General features: G+C 36.2%; 6 protein-coding genes across 15 annotated transcripts in view; 4 read left to right on the top strand and 2 right to left on the bottom strand.

The window, feature by feature from the left end:
- LOC138178104 (uncharacterized) overlaps positions 1-12,002 on the top strand; it is a 99,112-nt gene extending 87,110 nt beyond the window's left edge. For 4 of the 5 annotated variants that reach the window (XM_069109607.1, XM_069109614.1, XM_069109590.1 and 1 more), the window contains 4 exons: positions 159-181; positions 5,154-5,312; positions 5,747-6,101; positions 7,026-12,002. In XM_069109607.1, the coding sequence (XP_068965708.1) occupies positions 159-181; positions 5,154-5,312; positions 5,747-6,101; positions 7,026-7,419 (931 nt within the window). In that variant the 3' untranslated portion in view covers positions 7,420-12,002. The remainder of the gene's footprint in view (positions 1-158; positions 182-5,153; positions 5,313-5,746; positions 6,102-7,025) is intronic. The other variant, XM_069109599.1, reaches the window with a different exon arrangement.
- A 481-nt stretch (positions 12,003-12,483) lies between these two features.
- LOC138190040 (queuine tRNA-ribosyltransferase accessory subunit 2) lies at positions 12,484-14,756 on the top strand. Of its 3 annotated transcripts, XM_069132499.1 has the most exons (7): positions 12,484-12,907; positions 12,969-13,118; positions 13,204-13,668; positions 13,730-13,932; positions 13,990-14,118; positions 14,202-14,385; positions 14,485-14,756. In XM_069132499.1, exons 1-6 carry the CDS (start codon positions 12,773-12,775, stop codon positions 14,368-14,370), a joined length of 1,251 nt encoding a protein of 416 aa, XP_068988600.1. In that variant the 5' UTR covers positions 12,484-12,772; the 3' UTR covers positions 14,371-14,385; positions 14,485-14,756. The 3 variants fall into 3 exon arrangements, with proteins under 3 accessions (XP_068988600.1, XP_068988590.1, XP_068988610.1); XM_069132489.1 differs by lacking the exon at positions 14,485-14,756 and having other exon boundaries at positions 12,486-12,907; positions 14,202-14,388; XM_069132509.1 differs by lacking the exon at positions 14,485-14,756 and having other exon boundaries at positions 12,496-12,907; positions 13,993-14,118; positions 14,202-14,388.
- Positions 14,477-16,945, bottom strand: LOC138190051 (ZZ-type zinc finger-containing protein 3). Its single transcript, XM_069132520.1, has 6 exons — positions 16,647-16,945; positions 15,512-15,981; positions 15,294-15,450; positions 14,990-15,231; positions 14,789-14,914; positions 14,477-14,728 (listed from the first exon to the last, which is right to left on the bottom strand). Exons 2-6 carry the CDS (start codon positions 15,899-15,901, stop codon positions 14,477-14,479), a joined length of 1,167 nt encoding a protein of 388 aa, XP_068988621.1. The 5' UTR covers positions 15,902-15,981; positions 16,647-16,945.
- LOC138190031 (b(0,+)-type amino acid transporter 1) lies at positions 16,831-21,758 on the top strand. Of its 2 annotated transcripts, none has more exons than XM_069132479.1 (3): positions 16,831-16,899; positions 19,519-20,817; positions 20,903-21,758. In XM_069132479.1, exons 1-3 carry the CDS (start codon positions 16,836-16,838, stop codon positions 20,962-20,964), a joined length of 1,425 nt encoding a protein of 474 aa, XP_068988580.1. In that variant the 5' UTR covers positions 16,831-16,835; the 3' UTR covers positions 20,965-21,758. The 2 variants fall into 2 exon arrangements, with proteins under 2 accessions (XP_068988580.1, XP_068988570.1); XM_069132469.1 differs by lacking the exon at positions 16,831-16,899 and adding an exon at positions 17,235-17,441.
- Positions 21,759-21,912: 154 nt separating this feature from the next.
- Positions 21,913-23,498, bottom strand: Snx16 (sorting nexin 16). Of its 3 annotated transcripts, none has more exons than XM_069132574.1 (5): positions 23,276-23,498; positions 22,714-23,017; positions 22,331-22,639; positions 22,125-22,252; positions 21,913-22,039 (listed from the first exon to the last, which is right to left on the bottom strand). In XM_069132574.1, the coding sequence occupies exons 2-5, from the start codon at positions 22,981-22,983 to the stop codon at positions 21,997-21,999; spliced, it is 750 nt and encodes a 249-aa protein (XP_068988675.1). In that variant the 5' UTR covers positions 22,984-23,017; positions 23,276-23,498; the 3' UTR covers positions 21,913-21,996. The 3 variants fall into 3 exon arrangements, with proteins under 3 accessions (XP_068988675.1, XP_068988683.1, XP_068988666.1); XM_069132582.1 differs by having other exon boundaries at positions 22,714-22,998; XM_069132565.1 differs by lacking the exon at positions 23,276-23,498 and adding an exon at positions 23,084-23,104 and having other exon boundaries at positions 22,714-22,998.
- Positions 23,499-23,770: 272 nt separating this feature from the next.
- Positions 23,771-26,526, top strand: Cog6 (conserved oligomeric Golgi complex subunit 6). The gene is made up of 9 exons (XM_069132453.1): positions 23,771-24,014; positions 24,100-24,374; positions 24,461-24,605; positions 24,670-24,881; positions 24,962-25,185; positions 25,247-25,638; positions 25,710-25,871; positions 25,953-26,114; positions 26,190-26,526. Exons 1-9 carry the CDS (start codon positions 23,937-23,939, stop codon positions 26,421-26,423), a joined length of 1,884 nt encoding a protein of 627 aa, XP_068988554.1. The 5' UTR covers positions 23,771-23,936; the 3' UTR covers positions 26,424-26,526.
- Positions 26,527-26,727: the final 201 nt, after the last annotated feature.

The following is a 26,727-nucleotide window of genomic DNA, read 5'->3' as shown; positions in this document are numbered from 1 at the left end:
TACAGGTTACTTTTATTATTATTAAGCACGCTAATTCAAAGGAAAATCGGGAATGCTATGCTTTCTTTCGACTTACACCATTATTAATAAAACTTGACGAGTCGTAAGTTAAGTAGATTATTCACACTAATAGGAGAATTCTTTTCTCTCTGTTACAGATTGAAAAGCGCTGGTGGCAGAGGTAAGGAAATTTTCAAGAATTATTATAAAATTTGAACTCTTATTTAAGCTCTCTAACAGGATTATGTACAAATTTTTCATCGAATTTGACATATTCATAGTTTTAGCGTAATCACGTATACGTACAGTTATGGAATACGTTCGTTGTCAATGAAAAATATTCTACTTCTAAAGCAAAAGTATTAACTAAACTTGAACCTACCTTCGTTCAATAGCGCGGCTTAGTATTTACGCTTCAGGTATAGAAAATTAGTATAATAGACATACCAAATGACCTTAATTATAGTTATGATTATGACCAGCTCTGATGGGTCACATTCAAACCGACTCGCAGTTATACCAATCCTGAGCAGGATATCAATTCAAACTTCCACCCATTCTCAACCACCATCCCCGTCGTTAAAATATGATATCCTGCTAATAATTCCATTCTATTCCTTTGTACGAACACTCTTTTTGAAACCTTACCTATCTGTATTCAAGAAACCTTGCCACGTGTAACGCGATCGACAATAAGGACTGAAGGTCCTCCAAGAAAAAAACCACACTGGTATACATGTTGATTATAACGAAAATGATCGAAAACTGGCTATGTATGTAAAATTCTACGTGAAAACTGACTTTGTCTACGAAATTCAACGTATAGTTGCTCACGAAAGTATTCGAGAAACCTTCTACGAATATATTATACGTGTGTTATATCATTATCACTTGTAATTATCACTTGTGAGTACGATCATCATGACGTACGATAACTGTTCGAATATTTTCGTACGCCACTGTGAAAGTAAAAAGGAAGAAGAGAATTATATAAGGAGGATATTCTTAAGAATCTCCGAATTCTGAAGGAACAAATTGGTTCGACTCCTCCGGGAAACGCGAACAATCTCTAAATCTATCACTATCCCGAATTTCCTCGTTTCAAGGTCCACAGACATACTTACATCCGGATATTTGATCCGTCGAAGGAAAGACACACAGACCTCACAGTTGCGTGAGACGTATGACGTCGATTGGTGCAAACGAGAAGCATAGTAGAGCCGTGGCGTCGAGTGTCAGAACCGATTGGAGTTTAATTAGTTCGCATAATGAAGGTCGGCTTACGGCGGTATATTCAGCTTGTGCTACCGATGCACTCATGCTGATGCTGCTGCTGCTACTGCGCACACGTAAAGGATAGCTCAGCTCAACGACAGATGGGCGACATAAAGGACAGTGAAACGCGTCTAATTAACTTTCTGATTTAAAATCACCCGCGGCACGATACGATCAACGAACGAGCCGACTACGAGCCGACCCGGGGTAGCTGGCAAGGATGAACGGAGATGAGAAACGGGGCAAATAGAAGGAGAAAGGGCAGGTTACTACCGACCGAGGGATACAAGGGTCACCCGAATTAATTATCCGACACTCGTTTTACTGAACCTCCTTGGACTCCGTCGTCGTTCTTCACCGATCCACGATTTGCTTCTTAAGTGCCCTTCACACCGGCACGTCGTGATCACTCGGGGGCAGTGTAACGCTGTCTGCCAGTGGCGCCAAAGGCGTCTACCGTGGAGAAATTGATTAGCCCTTTCCGAGATAATGATTCCCGCCCCGATACTCAAATCGAATGCATCGTTTGCGATTAACATTTAGACGAGTAATTAATCGAAAGGCTTGACTTCGGCTAATTAAACAGATATAGAGGCGCTGTTTAAAGAAGTAAGTAACAATGAGATCGCGGTAATAACGGAATGCCAAACATATTCTGCAAAAGAGAGCGAGTTACATGAAAAAAAAAAAACGAATCCCGAATTCCGAAGAGCATAGAAGTCGTAAAACGTTTAAGACTCTCATTACGATCTCATAAATTTGTGCTTAAGGAAGCTGTAAATTATGAGTACACCATCCGCGGACGTGTTCTTACACCGGAGAAATCGCGGGCTTTGATTCCTCCGTTTTCTTCTTCGTCCGTTTCTATTAATTACGTTAAAACCACAACGGCCGACGTCGCGAGTCTGTTCACCGCGGGTTTATTCATCCGTGGTCTATGTAAACTTGTCAGCAGGAAAATTATAGCTGTATATATCGAATATGGATGTAATTGGAATTTCTACCGAGAGGGGTAGACCGGAAGTGACTGGGTTGGTTGAATAACCGCGCACGCGGTAATGTTGCTGCGGCAGGCAATTTCATAGGAGGAGAAAAGGGAAAAAAGCACGAATTAATGAAACATCGTTGAAGTGTACAACCGTGCGTAAGAATCGCCGCAAATGCCAACGGACAAGAGAGGCGTTAATGGACGGCTGAAAGGGGCTGTTGCACAAAAAAGACGAAAGCCCGTACACGTTAGGTTCCCGTACGATCGACACGACACAATGGCGATTCGAGGGCCGGGTAGAATAGGTGAATCGAATGCGTTAATCGGCTTATCGCGCGTTCCTCCACTCGATACGCCGAATCAGCTGCTGTTCCCTCGAAGAGACCAACGACAACGATCGCGTGTATTCGTTCAGAGGATATTCTCTACTATCTTTTATAAACGAAAAAAATTAGTTTGCGTTATTTCGCAAGAAAAAGCGCCATTCTCCGTCGCGGGAACTTTCTGTCCGCATCCATGTTCCTACGAACGTTCCAAAAATATCTAGTGTGGGTAGTAAAATTCATGGAATACGAAGGTGAGCCGTCTGTCATTCAAGGAATTCCATAAACGGCCAGACCCAAGGTATGCTTTTCTCGCATCAGTGAAAATTTCTTTGACATGATGACGCATAAGGAGGTATAAGAGACCGTCGACGTTCTGCGTTGACCGGTAAAGGCATATCAGACAGAACCGTGTACCTCGATCCGTAACGAGCACGCACGACTGCCAGGAAACAGAATCCGGGGCTATAGACGTTGGAATCTAGTAGGTCGTGAGGAGAATATTTGCCCCCCGCTGTCACGACACGGCACGATTTTCACGCGTCCCAGTTGCCGGACTAATGCATCCGTCGACCAATTAATATTCGAACCATCTAATCCGGTAAATCACGCGGCTTAACGCGTCCACGGAAGGGCGACCCGAAGCGACAGCGTGGAAAAGAAACGGGTCCAGTTACCTCACCTCGTCAAATAGATGGAAAGCACAGCGTAATCACCCGATAGAACTTGTATACGCATCGTACAACGTTTCGTGCGATTAAGGTTTCCCTTCTTCGAACGCCGCATGGACCGTGGGCGCGAGAGAGAGGACGAAAAGATCTTTGTGACAGTTCGGCGTTCAATTATAAACGAAGACCGATCTCCGAGGACGATGTTGTCCAAGTGGCAAACCGATAAATCGACACTGTCTTATTTACGATAGCAATAAACGGCTCAGCGGTTGCCGTGGAATTCTGAATTACCGTCGGTCTGTGCGTGCGCCAACCGAATGCCAGAGACTCGCGTTCCACGATAAATAACGCGATTACCGTCGACACTCGTCGATGTAATCGATTGCACTCGGATTTCTAGGCAGTCGCGCGCAAATGAAGTCGCGCACGCCTATCCTCCCGGGTGATGGAGCACCAGGCGCCGAGAGTGTCTCGTAATGAATGGAAGGTTGATTAGGGTCGAGGGGAAGGCAATTGAAATCTTTGAAACGTTGGAAAGCTGGCTGGTAATTGGTCCCGATGGAGCAGGTTCGCGTGTCTCCGTGCAAATCAGCGAGCAACAATTTTCTTTACATAATGGAAGACAAATAACTTTCTCGGCTCGTCAGGTTGTATCCGTTAGTTCGATGAAAATGTTGAAACTCACGATGAACCGATAGTGCGACGACGCGCTCGTTAGAATGCATTAACCGATGCGTCGAAAGAGTTTTGCGCGAGAGGATTCGCGGCTCCTATTACCAGGTAATCTCGTAGCCGATGCATAAATGCTAATTATGTAAATTATGGTGTAACGGCTCGTTATAAATATCTACGGACGCCGATTGCAAAAAGGAAGAATTAAATTTCACCTCGGGTACGTCACCTTGCTTTTCATTCTGAAACGTTAAAGCGCATCGGCGATTATCCTCCCGAGCCTGTGGCTTCTCGGAAGAAGAAGAAAATAGCGTCTAGACGAGCCACGAAGAAGAAGATTATACTCGTTGCACGGGCACACACTTATGCGTGCCGTTGGTGTAAGGGCACCGCGATAAACGAGAACCAGTCTCTGTATCTCCTGGCAAGTGACAGCCGCCAAGGCGTGCTGTGACGCGCGAGTCTGCTCCGAGACTCCACAGTTCGGAACGACGAAAACCACCGGCCGGATGACAACGATGACCAAGACGACGATCACGACGACGAGGACCCTCGTACGTGCATAGGTTATGAGCTCGACCGATGAAAAAAGAGAGACACGACCATGAGATTCCCATAATCTCGTTTTTCCTCTGTGGCATTCTCATACCCACTTACCGCGAGGCGGCACCTCTGATCTATAAATTCCGAAATTCTTTTTTTCTCCATCCATCCCTGTTTCTCTCTTTCCCCTTTTCTCTCCGTCTTTCTTACCCTCGTTGCCTTCCTTCTTCTACATCTTGGTTCCTCCACCCGCCCTTACACTCTTGCCATCCACCCCAAACCCTGTCGCGTTTCTGTGAGCACCATGACAGCACGATGACGGGCACACAATGAGGCCATACAGAAAATAACCGCTTTTTTCCTCTCCTCTCTCCTTACGCGAGCTCATGTCATAATGCGGTGATTGGGGTCCATGTATACATAGGTACGTGTAATATATCTATGCACGTGATCCTGTGCCTGTACGTATACGTGCACGCACGGCCGGCAGTGTAACGTAACAGGATTCTGTCCGAGCTCACCTGGCACTTCACGAGCTTCGTCTCGATTCGAGTCCCACTGGGTTTCGGCCCTACTTCACTGAAACTCGAGCGCGACTTTCGTTCACGATCCTTGCCAACGGATTTTCCAGAGGACCGAGCGCTCACGTGGGATCTATATTCTTTTTTGTTTGTGTCCTAGCGAGTTGCTGTACCGTCGGTGTCGAGGATTCGAACGCTCAGGAAGCCGGCGGCCCAGGTGGTGGAGGAGGAGCTGGCGGCGGAGTGGCCGTTATACCCGACCGGCCGCCTCTCGAGCTCGATAAACTGCCACCTTATCACGACGTCGCTCCTAGCCCTGGTACGTATCGTTCCGAACCGATCAGAAATCGCATCGTATCGTTACACGATAGCTTCGAATACTCTGTTTAAGTCAAGCTAAATAATTTGTCTCGTGGTTCGCAACATTCGTTTATGAACAATCTTTGAACGATCTACATTTAACAGCAACAGATTATCTAAAATTCCTTGCTAGAGCTCAAATATTTTGTTATTCTTTCGGTATTATACCAAAGACTACGGAGTCTCGTAATATACAAATTTGATTATTCTATGCAAAGATCAACATTGAATTTTAAGATGTTGAAGCTTAAGCGACTCAAGTAACTTTATCTTCCTGTCCTCTGAAACCGTGGATACTTTGACTACATACGTACAGTCGTTGGGTACTCGATAATTGACGTAAAGCAAATGAGAGATACGCGACTTGTATGGGTTGGTGTGATGTGATTCAAGGGCACAATGTGTGGTCGTGGTTAGGCTCGCGACGCGGCGGCGGTACACCGGGAGTCGTCACGACGCCTCTGTCGCTTCCGCAACACAGACGGGCGATGAATCTCCCTGTGGAGAATCACTACACCCACATGCAAACGGACGAGGCTCTCTACGCAGAACTGGACTCTCAGGCCGCGAGCTACGCGAGCGATCTCCAACTACAAATGAGAGGAAGCTCGACGTACGGTACAACTTCCGGCGGGCAGGACGACGAATACCACGAGCTAGACGCCGCGAGGTTACATCGTCATTACGGTGGAAGCAACGGGGACGAATCTTTGCAAAGGGACACGCTTCGTACACGTCACAGTAAAAGGTAAATTAATCTCTGTAATTATGTTTTTCGTGAAGTTACTTCTCTCGAGAGCTGTTATAGTCATCGTGATCGTTTTCTATCGGCAATAATAATCGCGCTGGAATACGCCCTCATGAATCTTCGAAGCACTTAACTTTAATAATTTCAATCTACAACCAGTAGTCAACATTCCTTTCCTTTAATTGTTTTTGCACATTAAAGCGGTACCATCGGTAATTAATTGCGTATTTATATTACACTATTCGACATATTGTATTTCGGTCTTTTCCATTATCCATTATATATTTAACTTCGTGAAACAGTTACGACCATCTGATACCGCAAGATTTTCAATTTAACTATCGCGATTATATTTTATGGACGACTATTAAATGCTTATTTTTTGTGGCTATTTCCAGTCCAAAGTTTCCAAACGATATCGAAACCTGTCCTAGAAAGTCTACGATCAGTTTCACACGATTCCTCTACTCTCGAAGGACAAGCATGTGCGACTGATCGTAGGACGCCGACGATGACATGCAATCTCCATGTATTACGGGAAATACACCTGACTAGAATGTACCGTTAACATGCATAATTATCCTATTAATATGCATCTCCGTTGCTCGATCGAATCTAAATATTCGAAAGGAAACGGAACATTAAAGACTGAACCTTTGCAACGTTATCGTAAATATATTCAGTTAATTATCCACATATTTATTATAAAAATAAACACGGAGCAACTCGTTTAACAGACACGTGCATATACTACGAGCATGTGTTAAATAAATTCCTTTTTATAATTCCCTGCAACGCTGTCGGTTTAGAATTACGATGAAACCGCTTCTAAGGTATACGTCAATAATATCGAGCGTATACCTATGTTTAATTAATCGATCAAGTTTTCAATGTTTAAGAGTCGCCGTAATACAATCTTTTCAGGTTACAAGAACCGGATTACGAAATGTACGAGAACGGACCGTCAACGCCAGTCCCGCCAGGTCAGATGCAACATCATCATCACCATCATCACCACCACAATCATCACCATCACCATCAAGACCTGCGGATCGGTAGCAGAAACGGTGACCACCCGTCGTATCAAAACACAGCGTACACCGGAAGCGACGCTGAACCGGATGGTCCAACTTTGAGCAGCGCGCCAAGCAGCGCCTACTACAGCGACCTGAGCTCGAATTCGGCGAATCAACAGATGCCTACGGCGGCGTCTTCTGGAAGCAGCACGAATCTGCATCCGAACCAACAGGGTCTAGAAACCCCTCAGTATCGTTTGGCTGCGATAAACGAGAGTTCCGTGCCTTCGGACTATATTTAGAATGAAATTTCTCCACTGTGAATTAACAACCAGTGAAAAGTTCTTTTTCGGATAATCGTGTTTCGATATCTTTTTCCACTTGTTGGAATAGTGAGCCCGGAGTGTTTAATCGCGAAGATTGAAGACCGAAGCTTTGATCTGATGACGATCAGGACTCAGGAATATCTGTGTGGAATTGTGAAGAAAATAGATAATCGAGTGTATTACGTTGGATCAATGAAATGAGAAGAAAGAATTTTTATGACAACAAAATTCGCGTCATCAACGCTTTGCGTGAAACGATAGTGCCATAAATATTATTTGACTTACAGTTCCACTTTCATTTCACATACTTGCAACTATTCGTCGGCTCTCAACGGTCGATACTGTCTTTAAGAATACATCGTCTGTTGCACTCAGAAGAGCAGAACCAAACTTGCGTAACGAAATTTTATATTACGTATATAATGTTGTTATTGTTCTTCTCTCAGGGAATGACCGTTCACAGAGAAAATTAGTCTGCGGACTTATTAATGATCTAATACGTTACGAGTATTAGCCTTATTATTGTAACGCGGCAACGGGACAATGGATTCGCGAGCGTTACTCGGTCTTCGGCAGTTTTGATCTATTGATCGAATTCGTTCGCACACGCGAAACGAAAAGGTCTCCTCGAAAAGGCAACGGGAGCACGAAGCAGCGAATGCACGAAACCGATTGGAATGAAGTCGTTTCGGGGAACAGGTGTTTCGTAATTTGACGTTCGAGGGCTTTCAGTCAGCGCTCTCAACTACATCCGCTTTGCTTTTGCATTTCGAGCGAATGGCATGGACTGCTTCGATGGTATTCTCCTTTCTCTTCTGCACGATATCTTTTCTCGGGTGTTTCGAAATTCTTGTACCTTTTTCAAATAACTTCGACTCCTCCGATAGAAAGAATATTTGCCATTGAATTGTGCGAATATTTCCGTTACATTGTCTTGCATTTTTAACGTTCAATTTCTAAACTGAGATTTTAATAGGAAGTCATTTTCACAAACTATCTCGTACTAATATAAGATTCTAATAGTTACGTATTAAGTTCCTTGATTATCCGGATCAATTTTATATGAGACCAGTGGATGTGTTGATACCTATAAACGTAAAACATAAATCATATCACAGATTTAAAAAATAAAATAGATATTACATCATCAGAGAACTTGTTTCAACGAGGGCGACTGTTTCACAGCATCGCGCGACAGTGTTCGCCATTGAATCGTTAAACAGGATTCGGGCGCTCCGTCAGGCTCAATCGTTTATCTTCGACCCTCGTTCGACCGCAGAATTAATTCGTTTCACCCGATTCGGCAGGACTCGTTTAATCGACGCCGTCGTGTTCTCTTAATTACCTTCCCTCGGACAGGCTCGATTGTTTCTTCGACAGAACACGAACTGGAAGAGACGTTTTGCATCGAGATTCTGCACCGCGCCCGCGTTTACGTCTTTCATTTGTATCTCACCTGCGCCTACCTGTCGCCACAAGATTACACTACACACCTTCCACGTTTACTTATCGCGTCATCCCTTTAACCAACGAAGTTCTTCTTTTTTACATTCATACGAATCTTCTCGCCAACTTTTAATTAACATGAAAACTTAAGCGACCATTCTGTAAGTCTGAGTACAACGTCGTTAACATATTATAGACGTTTATGGTAAAAATTCATACTTTTACAAGTGCGATTAATCCAGCTGTACTTCTCATTCTTTCTTCGCGTTTCTTCAGATATCTCCTTTTTCTTTTGGAACACTTTATAAATGTATAAACGTCCATAGTTCATTCATTAAGATAAGCCTCTCAGAAGCTAAACCGGTCACTTCTTGTAAATTCTTGAATTTCATTATATAAATAATATAATTGCTGTTCAATTTTCAAAAAAACAGATGGTTTAACTCATAAGATCACAACGAAATGGTATTAATAACGGCAAGTTGTTATGTAAATTTAAAGAAATAATGTCTGTGACATCAATCTCTTGTACTGTTTAGTTTATGAAAATGATCAGTGCGACTTCTGAATGATTCAAATAAGGAAACTACCTACGCAAACTACACGCGAGAAAAAGAAGCTCAACAAGTAGAGATAAGAGTAATGCAAGTCAAGCGTCCACGACAGTTGCCACGTTCACTGGAACTTCCGAAATGCGAAAAGTACATACTTTTTTTTCTCTTAATCGTCCGTGTATCCCGGTAAGCCAACGTAAATTACGTCAGTACTACCGTGAGCTCATAAATTACCATGGCCCTCCGGTTCGTTGTACACAAAGAAACGCGATGTTTCGTTGGCCGAAAAACCATTCCGCGGTGCGGAATCATTCACAGCTCTCTGCCACTTAACTATACACACCGAAGAGAACGCGGAGCGTGCAACAACAGATGCAACAATGCACTGCCTCGTGGCCACGCAATAATTAATTGCGCCCTCGCAGCCACAATGGCGATAGGGAGAGCCGGCGGTGCTTGGCGCATTATTTCCCCGAAAAAAATCCCACGAACGCGGCGCGTTGTCGGATGGGTAGGCTCTTATCGTGGTCGTGTTACGCGAACAGGAACGGTATTATGGAATTCGTTGGTGCCTCCGCTTAATTAAGGCCCGATTTTCTCCGCCAGAATCTTCCGCATTTAAGCGACGAGCTTGTATGGGTCAAACTCGCGAGCGATTTGCAGCTGCGCGCCAGCATACTTTTGTCTCCTTGCTTAACAGATACTTAGGAGCATCTTCGAAAATGAAGCGTAAAAAACAATAAGCTTCGTTTACTTATAATATTTCCAAAAGTCTAGAAATTCTTCGAACTAAACGAAAATCTATCCGGAAAATGATTAAAAACCTTAAAAGCGCATTTTCGTCTTGGGCGACAGTAAGAAAAGCGCAGCAGGATCGTGAGAATTTATCTTGTTGAATTCCCGCGAATTTCTCGATTGTCTCTTTACTCGATACAAAGACGATACGGAGAATGTGGCGAAGCACGCGTCTAGGATGCAGCGAAAGGAATACGGGGTCGTAAGGACGTTCGGACCCGCCCTAGCTGAACACACACTATCTTCGCCCCTGCTACGGGATATATAAATTATACATGTAAATATACGGGCGTCCGGGCCGAGAAAGATCGAACCGTGAGATATCGAGATATGTGTTGGCGACCCGCACACCTCGCCTCCTACTTTCACCTCTTTTTGCTCGTTTTCTACTCTCGTCTCCCTTCCAAAGGTTACGCTAGCACGCACGCATAAACTCACGCATCTACGTGCCTATGGCGAATACCTTTGTCCCCGCTGCCACCGAAACGTCCTTATGCCCGCGTGCACGCATGCCGTTCCCGCTAATTCCTATGCATTTTTCGAATTACCGGTGAAATCACGGCAGACCCAGCGTTCCTCGTTCCCTGTGGCGTTCCCACACCGGAAAAATGTTCGTGGAATGAAACCCCCTGCACGGCTGAATTGTTCGCCGGCTGCTTTCAGCGCATCGCGTACTGTCCTCTTGAAACTCGATTCGCTGAAAACCGCCAAGAGCTTTTTCACGAACGAACCAACGAATTTGCGAATAAAGTTTCTTAAACGAGAGCACTGTGAATCAATATCGTTATGTACAACCTGTAAGAAGTCGTTTAATCGGATATTAAGTAAAGCGTCGCAGAAATGAAAAAATTCCGTTCTATCATTTATGTAATATTCTCTATAAAGTGGTGCAATACGGTGTGTTGAAACTCTTATTGCGTAGAGAACTATTACCGATCGATTAAAATCAAATGCATCATTACGAAACAGACAGTAAACTAGCGGTTTATCTTGGAAACGCGATTTCGATCGCGACACTTTAAGGTACAAATCGTGGAGAATGGAAAAACTACGGTCGCCTTGTGTCGATATGATATTTATACTGGTAAAAAAAACTGGTATTGAGATTTTATTGCATCAACGACAACGTTCCTGACACAAATGCACGATTGACTATCGAATTTGTATTTTCTATGTGATGTGATGTTTCTTGCCTATAACTTTTGTAACTATAGTGAGAGAATAAGATGTAATATAGCGATCTAGCAAAGTTCAATGCGAAAAATAATGTATAAAATCCAAACGAACGTGTGAAATTGTAAAAATAAGAAAATTTATAAGTTGCTTGTATTGTAATTAATGTTAATCTTATTATTGACATAAAACGGTGCTAAAAATGAATTGTCATACTTGCGATTAAATTATTTATATTTTCAAATTTCTGAAAAGATTAGAAATATTTTCTTCATTCCCTATCAAAGTTGTTATATGAAAATATCAAATTATTATAAACTTTCAGGAATTTTTATTGTAATGTTTGACAATTCTACAGTACAACAGAGTATTAAGTTTTCGTTTAGAATAAGTGCTGACGCGACTTGTACATAACGTTGCAAATTGTAAAGAAAGGAAACTATTTTATTTTCATGTATATAATCGTGAAGCGCTTGTGTGCATGAATAAACTTATTCTGTGCGCAATTAAGTCGACTATTGTGACCAATTTTTAAAGGCATTGCACTTTTTTGTATGTAAGAAATTGTACAGTGAATAAAGACAAATTCCATATCTACAGACAGTTTCTATCAATTAATAAATATGTTTTACGAATTTTTTTAAATTATTACTAACAAAAAAATAACATTACTTTACTAAATAGTACAGTTATTCTATTACAATTAATGTGTTACGCGCATTCCAGCCAGCTTCCATCCGATCAAATAGAAATCAACATAATTCCTATATTCGACTTATTAAGTTGTAGAGAGCGTAAAAAGCACTCCGTTTTTCCTCCAGTCGGTATGTCAGAACCTAATTCAATTTAATGTCATATCTATCCTATTCTTATTCAATGGTCCGGAGCCTATGTGTATTCACAGACAAAGTACATAGTCGGTGATATATGTTCATACCACATATGGGATTACAGACGAGGTCGGTGATGGGAGTTATTTTTCACGTTCTGAAATACCGACCTTGCGAGAAATCAAATTTGATTTGGATTTTAATTTTAATTCCTACCACTAGATGTATTGTTATCTTTTTCTATGCTGAATCGATATTAGCGAAAATGTTACAAAAAATATAAGAGAGTTCGGTAACCCTCGAACTATTTTAGCAATAGGGAATTGGATATTAGATCTATGTTACGTATTGTGTATGGTCGTACATGTGTTATATTATTGTACGTACACAATATATAAGTACGAAGTGTACAAACTTCGTTGGATAGGACGTGAATTTATTCAGGTTATGTCACAATATAGACTCTAGTTATGTGATTGTACTGAATGATTAAAATATTTATTAAATTAACTTCCTTGTGAATTGTAGTAAATGTTAATAACAAATAACATGAAATTCTCTACTAATTCAATAAAATCTTGTGCTGCCCGTATTGGCACGTTAACAGAATTTGAAAGAATTCCTAATACCATTTTTGAAACTCCTCTTGCTCTTATTTATACAAAGGTAAAATTTAATAATTCGAAATCTAACGGAAATATTTTATTTAACATTTTATTTTTATTAGGGAGGTTGTGTGCCGCATTTAACTAAGGATGTTTTTAAAATGGTTACTTCAGACCCACAAATGTTGTCTGTTTCTCTTTCTTCCACGTATTTAATGCTGGAATCAATGAAGGATAATAATGTTAATTTTGCAAATTTTGTGGGTATGAAGGTACGTACTGTTATTATACATTTTCAGTTACGTAAATTTTATTTATAAAGTTTTAAGTTTTATATTAAAAAGATATTTTGTTTAGGAGTACATTAATTTTGTTACAATGCATGACCCAGCCTATACAACGCCTTCAGGTTTTCGAGAAGCTAATTCTATTCCCATATGGACAAGAAATGGAAAATTTACATTAACACCCAATATGTATATGAATGTTATTGAGACATTTAAACCAGACATGTATGTTGCTTTTTGTGATGGAGATACTAATATCAATAGTAGTAAAAGAAGAGTATCAAATTCTGTACAAAATAGCATGACATTCTTTGATCAATGTTTTACTAAACATTCTTCATCTGAAGCATTGAAGTCCTCTGAAATATTAGGTGCAATTGAAGGTGGTTATAATAAAGATGCTAGAACAATATCAATAAATTATTTAAAAACTAAACCTATAATAGGATATGTGATTGATGGATTGCATAATAATGGACCAGATGTAAAGAATATACCATCAGAACAAATCAGAGAAATAGTACAACACACAATTGTAAGTTAGAAATCACCTATTATTATATATTGTATTTCTTCATGAAATATACTTATTTCAGAATCTTTTACCTCCTGAAAAGCTTAAGGTATCAGTGGGATGTTGGAATCCCCTTACAGTATTAGACCTTGTTGAATTAGGTACAGATATATTTGATACTTCATACCCTTATATAATGACTGAAAATTTAAGAGCTTTAACTTTCCTATGTGATCATGATGACTGTAATAATGTAGGTCATACAATATCATTTACAGAAGAAAGGTAATGTAAAACTAAATGTATAATCATTTTTTCATTTTCATAACAAATATTTTACAGCAGATATGTGGATGACTTTTCTCCAATATGTTCTCACTGTGAATGTCTAACATGTAAAAATCATACCAAAGCATATCTATATCATCTGTGTAATGTTAAGGAAATGCTTGGCACTGTTCTTTTAATGATGTAAGTTCTAATTACATACTGATATTGCAGATAATTAATTAATATTATTATGTATGAATATATGCATTGATTTATATTTTCAGACACAATGTACACCAATATCTCGAATTTTTTAAGATTATTCGAGAGAGCATAAAATGTGGCGTTCTTGATGATTGCAAAAGGAAAATTAATTTAAAATTTAAGCAAGGCAATGTCGCTGAAGCAGATGAACCTACAGATATAAAAGAAACTAAATCTTCTAGTTCATAACACAGCTTTAAGAAAGTATTAATATTTAATGATAAATTATTTTTACATTCTACTTTTATAAAACTATGATATAATTCTTATTAGTATAGATTTGATGAAATGATAATTATTCAGGTAAAAAATTGGGATCTAAATAATTATAAGAAGAGTTACTGAAACTTTGTGGGAAGTAATCTAAATCATAACTTCTAGTATATAGAGGTGGTTTTATAGGGAGTAGTCTATGTAACGTGTCATGTAATGGTTTCTCAGCCTCTAATTGTGCTACAGCGCAATCACCGCATAAGTCAATTCCATTTTGGCATTCTGTGCAATGCCATCTTGTACCTGTTAGAGGATCTTCTCCACAAACTGAACACTGTAAAAATAAACCATTAAGCTTTAAATTCTTCTAATTTGCTCTAACACCTGTACATACCTTATATCCAACATGTTTATACACGGGAGACGAATTTTGTTCTTTCTCCATTTTTACTTGTTTTAGTAATTCTATATGCCTCAATTCAGGATTGTCATCAATAATACTATTTCCAGCATCATCTTCCTATAAATATAAATAATGAAATAAATGGTGGAAACTTAAATTTTCACTAGAGTACAGAATTGTAACAACACATACAGATTCTTCTGTAATTGCCTGTTCCTTGCTTTCATCAGGTATTGTAAAAGAAATATCTTGATGGGGAAAAAATGTAGAACGTCTAAATAATGAGTAGTTATTACGTTGATGTCTATGACCCATTCCTTTTTTCACATCTAATTTCATTTTGGGGCCTCGACCAGGTATAGGTAATCCAGCCCTTAAGAGTTTAATAAAGTATTTTTGGACTCTGCTAGACACTTGTTTTGGAGTTCTATTACCTATTAAAAAGAATAAATAGTAACGTACAAACATAACAAAAATGATATTCTTAATAATATACCTAAAGCATTAGCTATTTTAGTCCATCTTCTCATTTCTACATCCTCTGGTGGGTATTCAATTAAAAGTTCTTCTAGTCTTCTTTGTTCTTCCACTGTCCATAATTGATTGAAGGTCTCTGGTTTACTCTCATCAAAAGCACGTCCTCTTACTAAAATCTAATTATATTCAAGTCAGTACATATGCATGTATATGAAATATATATATAACATAACATACTTTTCCATTCTCTTGTTCTGATTTTGTTTGTATGTGAGGCAAAATATGCCCATGCCTTGTTTGTGGTCTCATTCGCATATCAGGTGGAGCTATGTTATATTGTGCCCAATCAATATAAGGGATTTCAGCAATTTTTTGTGGCCCTGGTAATTCTGGTAGCTCACCATTTTGTATCTGAGCTACGAAAGATATTGGATCTTTCAATGCTTTAGAACGAATTGATAAAAGTTTGTCAAGATCTTCTATAGCTTGAACTCGTTGTGCTTCAAGAATAACAATTGTTTTTAAAAGAGTAGTATAATCTTTATTTCCTTTTAATGCTAGGTGATCAGATTCGAAATAAAATTCACTAGGCTCTTCGTCATGACATTTTCTTTCTTCGTCTTCCATCGCTACTTAATACTTAGTGTGCTAGACAGGTTATGCGTACATTCACTACACGTTCACTGTAACATATTAACCTTAATCATCTGTCAAACAAAATAACGAATAACGAGTAGAACATCAAATAAAATCAATGTAGATTTATTTATTCTAATTATTATTATATTTTCAATGCAATGCAAATTTGATTTACAAAATAAAAGATTGAGTGCAAAATAATACTGGAATATTTTCACAAAATTATTTCAGAACGCATGCTCTTCGTTATGAACTTAAAAGCACGTGTTGTAAACATTAATTTTAATATAAATATTATATAAGATAAAATTATGTGATATTATATACCTTATTTTTATTTTTTTTTTTTGCAAATATTATTTTAATTTTATTGCAATATATTTATATAAATTGTATTTTAATTAGAAACAAAAAGTTGAAAAAATTCATAAACAATACATAAAAATTATTCAACGTTATGGATAAAAGTATTGTATAATATATATAATACTGTATATTATATAGATATTAAGTAATTCTTAAAAAAGGCCTACATATGCACGTCATGCGAAATATATATATCATCTTTGCGTCTTTTAAAAAAATTTATTTTATTACAAATATACTTTCAATAATATTACATGAGGAATAACACAAAGAATATTCCTAAGCGTAATTATCGGTGGAAGAGTATGGAAATAATGAGGCCACCAAAAAATGTGCGTTGAAGAGATATTACTTCCTATCGTATTACCATTGTTTCACGAAGTTCGACTGGAATTCGAATTCCACTATCTTATCGAATAACTTCTTGTAACAAAATCGAACAATATACTTCAAAACATGACTGATTACTGATTACCAAAAGATGACGCACGTGCTCCTACCGATATCTTTGGGTTCGTAAATTTTGTGTAAACAGTTCTTTTAACGTTTATTAATTATGAGGCAGTTATTCGTTGGTCGCGAAAGAAACGCATCTTGTCCACGGCAACTCTCCATGAAACGTAATCTTTTATCTAAGATATTTATAAGCTTCGTTTTTATATTTGTACGACCACTTTTAAACTCGTTTAATCTGATAGTTTAGCTACCGATCATCAAAGATATCGGTACCATGATCAGAGTACAGAGTACTCTTATCAGGGGAACCAATGCACGCCTGTAAAAATAAGCGACTAGCTGACCCGCTAACACTTCAGTTTCGTTCTGGACATCTTCTGATAACGTCACAACTGCCTTCGATCCGGCTCTAAGGCACGAGGAAGCCGATTCATGCCTTCGTTACACCGATTGAACGTAGAGCCGATCGAAGGCGGTCTAAAAGTCAGACGTACAGCTCGCGCGATGTATATTTAAATTCAAAAAGAAAACGTTTTGATATAGTGCTGGTGAATTGGATAATACGTGGTAATCGGTACTCGTTAAGAATTTAGTTGAAGCTTGTGCAAAATGGGACAAGTCGAGGAAAAAGGAAATGAAAGAATTGCGCTAAAACGAGAGCTAGGTCTTTTTAGCGCAGTAAGCATCATCGTGGCTGTTATGATCGGTATGAAACCAATATAAAAGCGTGACATTAAATAACAAGTGTTTTCTTCCGGTACCAACACCAAGTTTGTTGCATAGAGTCAGCCGGCAGAAATTATCGATTTTACTCTTTTTATTTTCTTCTTTCCTACACTCTTGACATAAGTTAACAGTTTAAACAATTTTATTCGATTTATTAATGAATTCGTCAGATAATTTCCGAAGGCTAGAAATACGGTATGCATTATCAGCATATGTTTTCTACATTCTACTTACATAATGAAATTGTAATCCTTCCAGTATAAAATGCTCGAACAATGAACTTTCATGTAGATAGAATTTCGTTGATACTTGTCATTCGGCATTAATATTTTTTTAAATAATGTTTAACAGTATTTATATGTAGAAGGCATATTTAAACCAACCTATTATGTTACAATACAATATTTAACATAAAAGTGATATAAATGCAAAATTTGTTTGAAACATAAACTACGAGAACGATTACGTGATAAAACTTTACTATGCGTAAAAGTATCACCACATTTGAGCAGATAATAGTAAATTAAATGTTAGTGTTAGTGTATTTCAAAAATGATAACAGGTGTTACCATCTGAATTTATTGACGAATGTACAACACTCTCGTGATCGTTTCTAAAGATACTTCGCTCCTCTCATCTTGTCAATTCTTGATACGATCGATATAATATCATGAAATGAACTATGTACATTTTATCTTTAACGTTTTATTACAAATAATATTTATTTTCGATTTAGCCGATATTAATTTAATAATTAATAACGAACAACAATTACGATATTCAAAGAACGGCAAAGATCCAATAGAAATCCAGCAGAACCCCTTTGACAACCGAACACATGTTAAGAATAGTTGACTGTAATTGCATTATTGTGTGGGCTTGAATAAGCTTAAGCTTTATACTTCCAGCGATATAACGTATCTCCTTGAATAGCCATTCAAAGCGTTGCCCGATACTTTCACATAGTGTTCCTTTGACGGGAAGAGTTATTTTTTTAATCGCCTAAGTACTCATTAGTTACATCGACTATTAGATTTCATTTGATAATTGCATAGTTTTATTATATGCTGTAAACATGTATGATGTAGCCATTATAGTTAACTATAGTTATTTAATGTTGCATTGTATATCTGTATATATCTTACTTAACTTCACTAGCTTTTTAAGTAAACATTAGCTTAAAAAGGTATTTCCAGCAAGTATTCCACGCGAATTTTAGAAATTTTACAGAAATATTTTTCGAGTTCACAAATAGAATAAGTGTACTTTAGCCTCGATATTTATCTGTAACATTTCAGTACAATCAGATGAAGCTTCTCAAACAATATCTACATTACTCCGGTATAATCCAACCAATCTGTTAAAATCGTATTAATGGAAATTGAGAACAAATATACACATGGTGTACATATTGCAGTCTCTTTTAGATTAGTCCTTAATTCCTTCTGCTTGAAAGTCAAATATAATTATATGTTGTATTTTTGCACAATAAGAAATAAAACCTGACGTAACGTTTTGGTAATTACGGGCAGAGCTTTGACGCGATTACGAATCAAGGGGGTTAATCAAGGTTAATTGCTGACCCACGCGCTCGAGTATTACGAGGTATCTTCTTTGCAGGCTGACAAATCTATCATACTTACCATTTATCTATGAATATAAGATTACTTTTATCATTAAAATTTGATCTACAATTTATAAACCAAATAATATTTTATACCATTAAAATGGTTGAGATTACGAGTTCCATCGTAACTTCCGAGCAATTTATATCTCTACGCTGGCATAAATAGAATAAAAAAAGAAGGGTTCTTTTAAATGTAAGGAAGTTATGTTGCTTGTATTTTATTTTTCTTTCAAAGTACATTATATTATTTCATATGACCATGACTCTTGCTACATACATCGTATAGAGAAATCAATTAGTAATAAACTGATAACAGTTACTCTGATAAGGGTCGATCTTATTTGTTTCGTAAATATTACTTTTACGTTATTATTACAAATGAAATTACGTATGATATTCGTTTTAATCAAGGAATTATTTTTTCTTCAAGGTTCTGGAATTTTTGTGTCTCCAACCAGCGCTCTCGAAAGATCAGGATCCGTTGGATTTTGTCTAATCGTTTGGACTACTTGTGGCGTTCTGTCTCTACTAGGGGCTCTCGCATTCGCCGAATTAAGTACAGTCGTACCACGATCTGGAGCTGAATATGCATATTTTATCGAAGCTTTTTCACCCTTGCATCAGTATGCCGGACAGATACCAGCTTTTATATGTTCTTGGGTTTACGTATTACTATTACGACCAGCAGAAGTGGCGGTAGTTATGTTGACATTCGCTGAATATAGCGTACAACCGTTCTCCGGATATTTAAGCAATCTTCCTGAAGAATCAATGCTTAAATTGAAAAAGCTCATAGCAATCTTAGCTCTCGGATTGATCACATATATCAATTTAACCAGCGTAAAATTATACGTGAAAGTTCAAAATATATTCACCGTATGCAAAGTAGTTGCGTGCATTTTCGTAATCAGTGGTGGAATATGGTGGTTATGCACCGGTCATACGGAATTATTGAAGAAGCCGTTTGATGGTACTACCGATTCGCCTGGTAACGTGGCGTTAGCCTTTTACAGTGGATTATGGGCTTACGACGGGTGGACTTCCGCTGCAATCGTTACGGAAGAGATACAGAAGCCGGAAGTTAATATTCTTAGGAGTATTCTAATTGCGGTTCCCTTGATTACCATTTTATACGTTTCGATGAATTTAATGTACATGGCTGCCTTAACGATACCGGAAATGGTAAGCGCACCAGCTGTAGCAGTTCTCTGGGCGGAAAAAGTTCTGCCCTCCTGGTTGAGCTTTGTAATACCTCTGGGTGTTGCTTTATCTACTTTTGGATGCAGTCTTAGTATTCAATTTGGAGTATCCAGACTCTGCTACGTAGCCGGAAGTGAAGGCCACGTACCCAGAGTCTTTAGCTATGTGCATATTGCGAAAATGACTCCATCTGCAGCAGTAGCGTTTCAAGGATTGCTTACGTTATTTTGTATGCTTTTGGGAGACATTATCGCACTTATCGAATTCGCAAGTTTCTTGACGTGGGTATTCTATGGACTTGCGATGTTGTCGTTAATAATTATGCGACGAACGAAACCAGATGCATCCAGACCGTACGCAGTACCAATTCTGATACCATGGTTGGTATTGCTTGTTTCTATCTTCCTGGCTGTAACACCGATCGTACACGAACCCTCACCCAAATACCTATTTGCACTGCTATTTATTCTTGGTGGAATTGGTATCTATCATACGTACGTGTACAAGAAAGTTAGAAGTATTTTGGCAAGTGAGTATTGCAAAAAAGATGTTTCAAAGCATTTTTAATTATTTTATTCTGTATTACTAGTAAATTTTTACTTGTTGCTTTTCAGTGAGAATCACATACTTGATCCAAGTATTATGTCTAGTTGTTGCTCCAGATAAAGAAAACTGATGACATTTCATTTCATACCTAATTGTACATATCGTAAGATCATTTTCGTTATTAATATGGCTTAGGTTGAAATATATTTAATAACTCATTTAAGAGATTTAGACTTCGAACAATAGATATAAGTTGAAACATAGAGGAAGATACATTGTATTATATAATATTAAATAACAGTTTTATTCATTTTTATCCATTTTCATTAAAAAAATTCCATGTTTCTATAAAATTAATAATTAGTTTAAATATATAACAAATTTTTATATTTGTGCAGTATTGTAAAGCATTTTTAACATAACTACGAAGATGTAATAAATATCGACTATAGCACAGAATTTAATAAAATAATTTAATTATATAATAGTGTAAAACATATTTAAAATGTAAATGTCGAGTATTTATTATATCTTTACATACTTTATATATCACAATAATGTAATATCAAATTCTTTAGTAACATTGATATTTTAATATTATGACAACAATAAATATTATTAAAGTTAATTATAACTTGTTAAACGTAATAATTGCTCATTTCATGTAAAGTACTACAAAATATATAGAATTTTATAAAACACCAAAGATTAATATACTTTGGCATATATTCATAGTCAAGTTTAGTAACATTTACTATTAATTTACTTGTCAATTTTAAACTTTGACTACAGAGTATAGTGACATATACAATTGTTTATCTATTAGAATTGTAAGGCACCTCTATAAGGCTTTTTGTAATTACCATGTAAATTTTATGCTAAGCAAGCTCAGTGTACTTATTATATTAAGGAATCTTATACATATCACTTCATATAAAAATTAAGTTACTTTGTATAAAATAGAACGAAAATAGAACAAAAAATGCATGACTGAACGGATGAAATATGCTACATGCACTTTTAACAAATCGTAAACACATAACAATTACTTATATTGTAGGAATTTAAACAAAGATAGTAAAACTAAAATTGTCTATTTATACCAGTCTCTGTGTAATAAATTTTATCAATATCAACTTGTAAATTTCTAGTTCATAAGAAATTATGGCTGAGATGCACCACATTTTTGACAGGTTTGTCTTTCACTGAAACATTAATTTTACACTCCAGATATTTGATGTTTATTATAAATATCATTTATCTATGGTTGTATCTAATTATAGCATTTACCTCAATATTTGATGTAACTTTCTCCGAAATTCATTGCATAAAGCTGTTTCAGCTGCAAGTGCAGCATCTCTTTCTCTTAATTGCTGTCTTAAATGATATATAGTATCTTCTAATGCTTCAAAAATTGCCTAAAGAAAAACAAAATACTTTTCCTTTTATCTATCTTTTAACAGAAGAAATTAAAAAATTGTACAGAGTATATTTACTCTAGATTCTTCTGCTGTGTCAGATAAAGCAGGTGGCTCATCCAAACAGAAGAATTCTCTGACACATGCAGTTCCTATGAGAAGAGGATTGCTTAATATTCCATTAACAAATGCTTGAAGACCCCGTATTCTTTCTTCTAGGAAACTTGGAGCAAAATTATCACCAAGCCACTTTTTTCTTGGTAAACTTAATTGAGAAACTGGAATTTTCTGCCTTCTTAATTGTGATAGTAAACGAACAAAATCTGTGTACCTTCTAAATACAAACCAACAGTCTCCATTTTTTAATTCCACTCGTAATTTATAAACCTAAAAAGTACATGTTACATGCAGACTGTGTATATAAGATATACAATACAAAACAAGTTTTTAATTTAACTAACCGTAAACCTAGCTCTTTCTTCCATAACTTCATATCCAACAATTGGTATTCTTACATCATCACTAGTTAGTGGAGGATGTAAAATATCGGAATTTGCATTATCATTATCAGGATAATTAAACCTCTGTACAGTAAATGAATTTGAATGCCCAGATCCATCAGAGTCTGGACTATCCAGTACTCTTACAGTGCCTGATTGAGAACCCCTTGCTTTACTAATTGCAAGTGTAACTTCACTAATACATCCCACACCAGATTCTGACGTGGACATTTTGCCACCAACAAACTAAATGAAACCATGCATACTTAAAAAGAAATTAAGGCCAAATTATTATAAATGCACACAATAAAATAAGAAATAGCATGCTTACATACATAAAGAAAATTAATGATATAAATATATAAGCCAATTCCTAAATAGAAAAAAATCAAAAAAGAAAATGTGTAAGAAACAACGCGAATAATAATCTAATATTATAATGACATGCCAATTGTGAAAATTCCCATTTGAAATATTAAAATTAACATCATATGTACTATTTTGTGTTAACTAAAACACTAACCTCAATATGAATAAACAATATAGTGTTTTATTCTATAACTTTCTATCTAAACTATATTTATAATATAAAATCATATTCCGTAAATCTTTCATTTCACTAAAATATTACATATTTTATAAATGAAAATTCATTTAATGAACAGAAAAGCGCGGAACTGATATGACATATTGAGAGTTTGCAAATATACCCTCTCCGCGAAATTGGAGTAACTTAGATGGTAAACTAGAATGATAACGGTAACACAATCAGAATTTCTAATTTGCCGCCGACTAACAAGCATTTAAAACGAACATTAGTACATAATTTTAAATAAACAAATAAATAAAATAGTTTCTATGAAATTTCTTGTTTAATGGGTATTTTATTTTGTTAATATTATTTTAATATTTATAATTCTAGTAATTCTAATTTGACAAATATTATATTTAATAAGTAATTTAAAAACTAAAATTTTCGAACCTTTACATCTTCGAAAGCTAGATTTTTATCACTTTAAGGAATTTACGTTGTTGTACGATTGTACGCGTGATTAGAGTGATGAGTACATGTTCTATGTGTTTTATATACGTATCTATGCATGTACTTTTGCTACGTGACATTTCTGAAATAAATAGGCTATATATCTCGATGAATTTGATTGCAAAAAAGTAACCTATTTAAAATGAGTGAAAAAAATACTAATACTACGTTAGTTCGAAGGGTGAATAAATTACTTGAATCACGAGTAGAGCATGACAAGGTATTTATATTATACTTTGTTGTAATTGTTACTACTTGCATTAATAAAATATAAACCTTTCATTTAAATTGTTTTTCCCTTTTAGGATACATTAGAAGCCTTAAAAGAATTATCCACATTCTTTACAGAAAATACATTAAGTTCTCGTAGAAATTTGCGTAGTAAAATAGAAAGAAGAAGTCTTGCAATAAACGAAGATTTTTTATCCGCTTTTAGGGAAGTAAAATCTTCTTTAGACGACATATATCAAGATGTTTTAGCTATGAATACTGCAGTTCAATGTATGACAAATCGCTTACAAGCTACAAAAACACAGACATCACAGCTTATTGACCAAACTGCAAAACTTCAGAATAAGAGGTACATTTATTCACTGAATAGTTATCAGGATTAAATTAAACTTTATGCAAAAAAATATACATAAAATATAATATTATAATTTTTAGCCAAACTTTATCTATGCAACAAGAGGTTGCAAATGCATTTATTAAAAATTTCCAACTGACTTCATCTGAACAAAGTATTTTACATGGCTCTAGCAAGGAATCACCTATTACAGAAGAATTTTTTTCTGTTGTTAACCGTGTTCAGGTAAGATAAGTAAGAAAAAACTTTCGTCTAAAGATGAATCAATAACAATTCTATTAAATTACAGGAGATTCATAGCAGTTGTAGAATATTAATGCAATCAGGATATCAAACGTTAGGGCTAGATATTATGCAAAGAATGACATTGTTGCAAGAGGCAGCTCTTGAAAGACTATATAGATGGACACAGAATCAATGTAAACATATTGAAAATGAACGCTTAGCACCATTATTAATTAAAGCAATGAATAAATTGCAAGATAGACCAGTTTTATTTAAGTATGCATTTAAAATCTAATAAGAAACCTAGTATACTTTATGTTAAATGAATCTATATTTATTTGTATGTATTTTTTTAGATATATTTTAGATGAATATTGTGCAGCTAGAAGAACTGCTTTAGTAGGTTCTTTTATCGATGCTTTAACATTGGGAGAAGGATATGGTAGTACACCTAATCCTATTGAAATGCATGCAAATGATCCTAAAAGATATATTGGTGATATGCTTGCTTGGCTTCATCAAGTTATTCCTGTTGAAAAGGAAAATATTCTTACTTTAGTGAAAGGCTGTAATAAAACAGGTATGAACTAAGTGATTGCCTTTTTACTTCTACTTTTCTTAGCTTTTATTACACATTTTAGATGTATCAGACCAGATTAAACAATCATTAAGTAATATCACAGAAGGACTTTGTCATCCCTTAAAGTCAAGAATAGAAAATGTTATATCTATGGATGCACCAGCAGCAATATTATATTCTGTTACAACTCTTCTTCGATTTTATCAGATGATAATTCAGCAAGTAATACCAGATAGTATCTTAGATTCAACATTGAAAGATCTACTAATATTAAGTGAAAAAAGTTTTCTAAGTAGACTTCAAAAGCAGACGCGTATTGCACTCGGTGAACGTGCAGAACCACCAGGAAATGACTTAGTACCTGCACCATCTGTTTCTAGATTACTGTCACTTCTTAATGAAATTCTTTCTGTAGCAAGTATTGCAGAAGATAGGGAGAAAGACATGCTACAGGTCTGTATCAGCATTTAATAGCTTTATAAAATCGGTATTTGAATGAAATTCTCATACCACATAATCTGCAGATAGTATCGTGCATTATTGATCCACTGTTACAAGAAGTTAACGAAACAGCATCAAGATTACCTACAGTAGACATGGCTGTATATCTTCTAAATTGTATGCATCAAATACAGTCTACTTTAGCACTGTATGAATATATGGATCAGAGATTAGAAAGGTTACAGGTAAAGACTACAATTGATATGTTCTAATTTACGAACTTTTTATATATTTTATATCGATATTGATAAAATGACATTTTTCAGGCACAATCTGATGCACAAATTGACACTCTTACATCAGAACAAGCCAGTTCATTAGTGGCACATTTGAATCTTGGTCCAATTTACACTATTTTGCAAGGTCATGAACAAGGTCCATTGTCTTCCATTCCTGGAATGGATCCCCTAAGTGTAAAGGAGTTTACTGTATGTAACTATTACTTCAATACTATGAATGAAGGATAGGGATAAATTTTATTTTAAGTTTTTAATGTGTTATAGAACAAATTGGAAGCATTTTTAGTGATGCCAGATGTATTATTGCTGCCACAAATAAGTTTGTTACAAAGTAGTAATCACCGTTCAGTCACCCAAAAACGTTCTTTTGAAGTAATTGGAGCAATCTATAAACAATTATATGAAGCATGTCACAATCCAAAGAATTTGTATCAAAATCCAAACAGTTTATTTTCAAGAACTCCTGAGGATCTTTTACGGACATTAATTTCAGTTTAAGTGTCCATTAAGAAGATATTTTCTAAGTATAATTATACAAAAAGTTAAATATGTAAATAATACATAATTGTATAATAATTTTTAATAAATTTAATAAATTATATAAAGCTTTAATGTTTTTATTCCCATAAAAAATGTTTTGTGGAAAGATAATAAGAAAATATATTAATTTAACATGATTACTTTTACATACACCCATATTACATTTCATTCTTTTCGATTTTATTTTTATTACTCCTACAAGGTATAAGCAGAGTATAAGTTTCCACACAGTTACTCGTTTCATTGTCTATCGGAATCGACT

Source organism: Bombus flavifrons, chromosome 1 (genome assembly GCF_040668555.2).
Source record: "Bombus flavifrons isolate JBK064 chromosome 1, iyBomFlav1_principal, whole genome shotgun sequence".
In the NCBI taxonomy this organism is placed as follows: Eukaryota; Metazoa; Arthropoda; class Insecta; order Hymenoptera; family Apidae; genus Bombus; species Bombus flavifrons.
Note: the sequence above shows the minus strand (reverse complement) of the source record. Positions and strands in the feature narration are given on the sequence as shown.

Coding starts and splice junctions, on each gene's coding strand:
- Cog6 (XM_069132453.1), top strand. CDS start 23,937: ATGAGTGAAAAAAATACTAATACTACGTTAGTTCGAAGGGTGAATAAA. Junction 24,015..24,099: donor CACGAGTAGAGCATGACAAG/GTATTTATATTA, acceptor TTTCCCTTTTAG/GATACATTAGAAGCCTTAAA. Junction 24,882..24,961: donor GATAGACCAGTTTTATTTAA/GTATGCATTTAA, acceptor GTATTTTTTTAG/ATATATTTTAGATGAATATT.
- LOC138190051 (XM_069132520.1), bottom strand. CDS start 15,901: ATGGAAGACGAAGAAAGAAAATGTCATGACGAAGAGCCTAGTGAATTT. Junction 15,232..15,293: donor TAAAATAGCTAATGCTTTAG/GTATATTATTAA, acceptor TCTTTTTAATAG/GTAATAGAACTCCAAAACAA. Junction 14,729..14,788: donor ATAAACATGTTGGATATAAG/GTATGTACAGGT, acceptor TTATTTTTACAG/TGTTCAGTTTGTGGAGAAGA.
- Snx16 (XM_069132565.1), bottom strand. Junction 22,253..22,330: donor ACACAGCAGAAGAATCTAGA/GTAAATATACTC, acceptor GTTTTTCTTTAG/GCAATTTTTGAAGCATTAGA. Junction 22,040..22,124: donor AAGTTACATCAAATATTGAG/GTAAATGCTATA, acceptor TTAATGTTTCAG/TGAAAGACAAACCTGTCAAA.
- LOC138190031 (XM_069132469.1), top strand. CDS start 17,345: ATGGGACAAGTCGAGGAAAAAGGAAATGAAAGAATTGCGCTAAAACGA. Junction 17,442..19,518: donor CATCGTGGCTGTTATGATCG/GTATGAAACCAA, acceptor TTTTTCTTCAAG/GTTCTGGAATTTTTGTGTCT. Junction 20,818..20,902: donor AGTTAGAAGTATTTTGGCAA/GTGAGTATTGCA, acceptor GTTGCTTTTCAG/TGAGAATCACATACTTGATC.
- LOC138190040 (XM_069132499.1), top strand. CDS start 12,773: ATGTTAATAACAAATAACATGAAATTCTCTACTAATTCAATAAAATCT. Junction 13,669..13,729: donor AAATAGTACAACACACAATT/GTAAGTTAGAAA, acceptor TACTTATTTCAG/AATCTTTTACCTCCTGAAAA. Junction 14,119..14,201: donor GGCACTGTTCTTTTAATGAT/GTAAGTTCTAAT, acceptor TTATATTTTCAG/ACACAATGTACACCAATATC.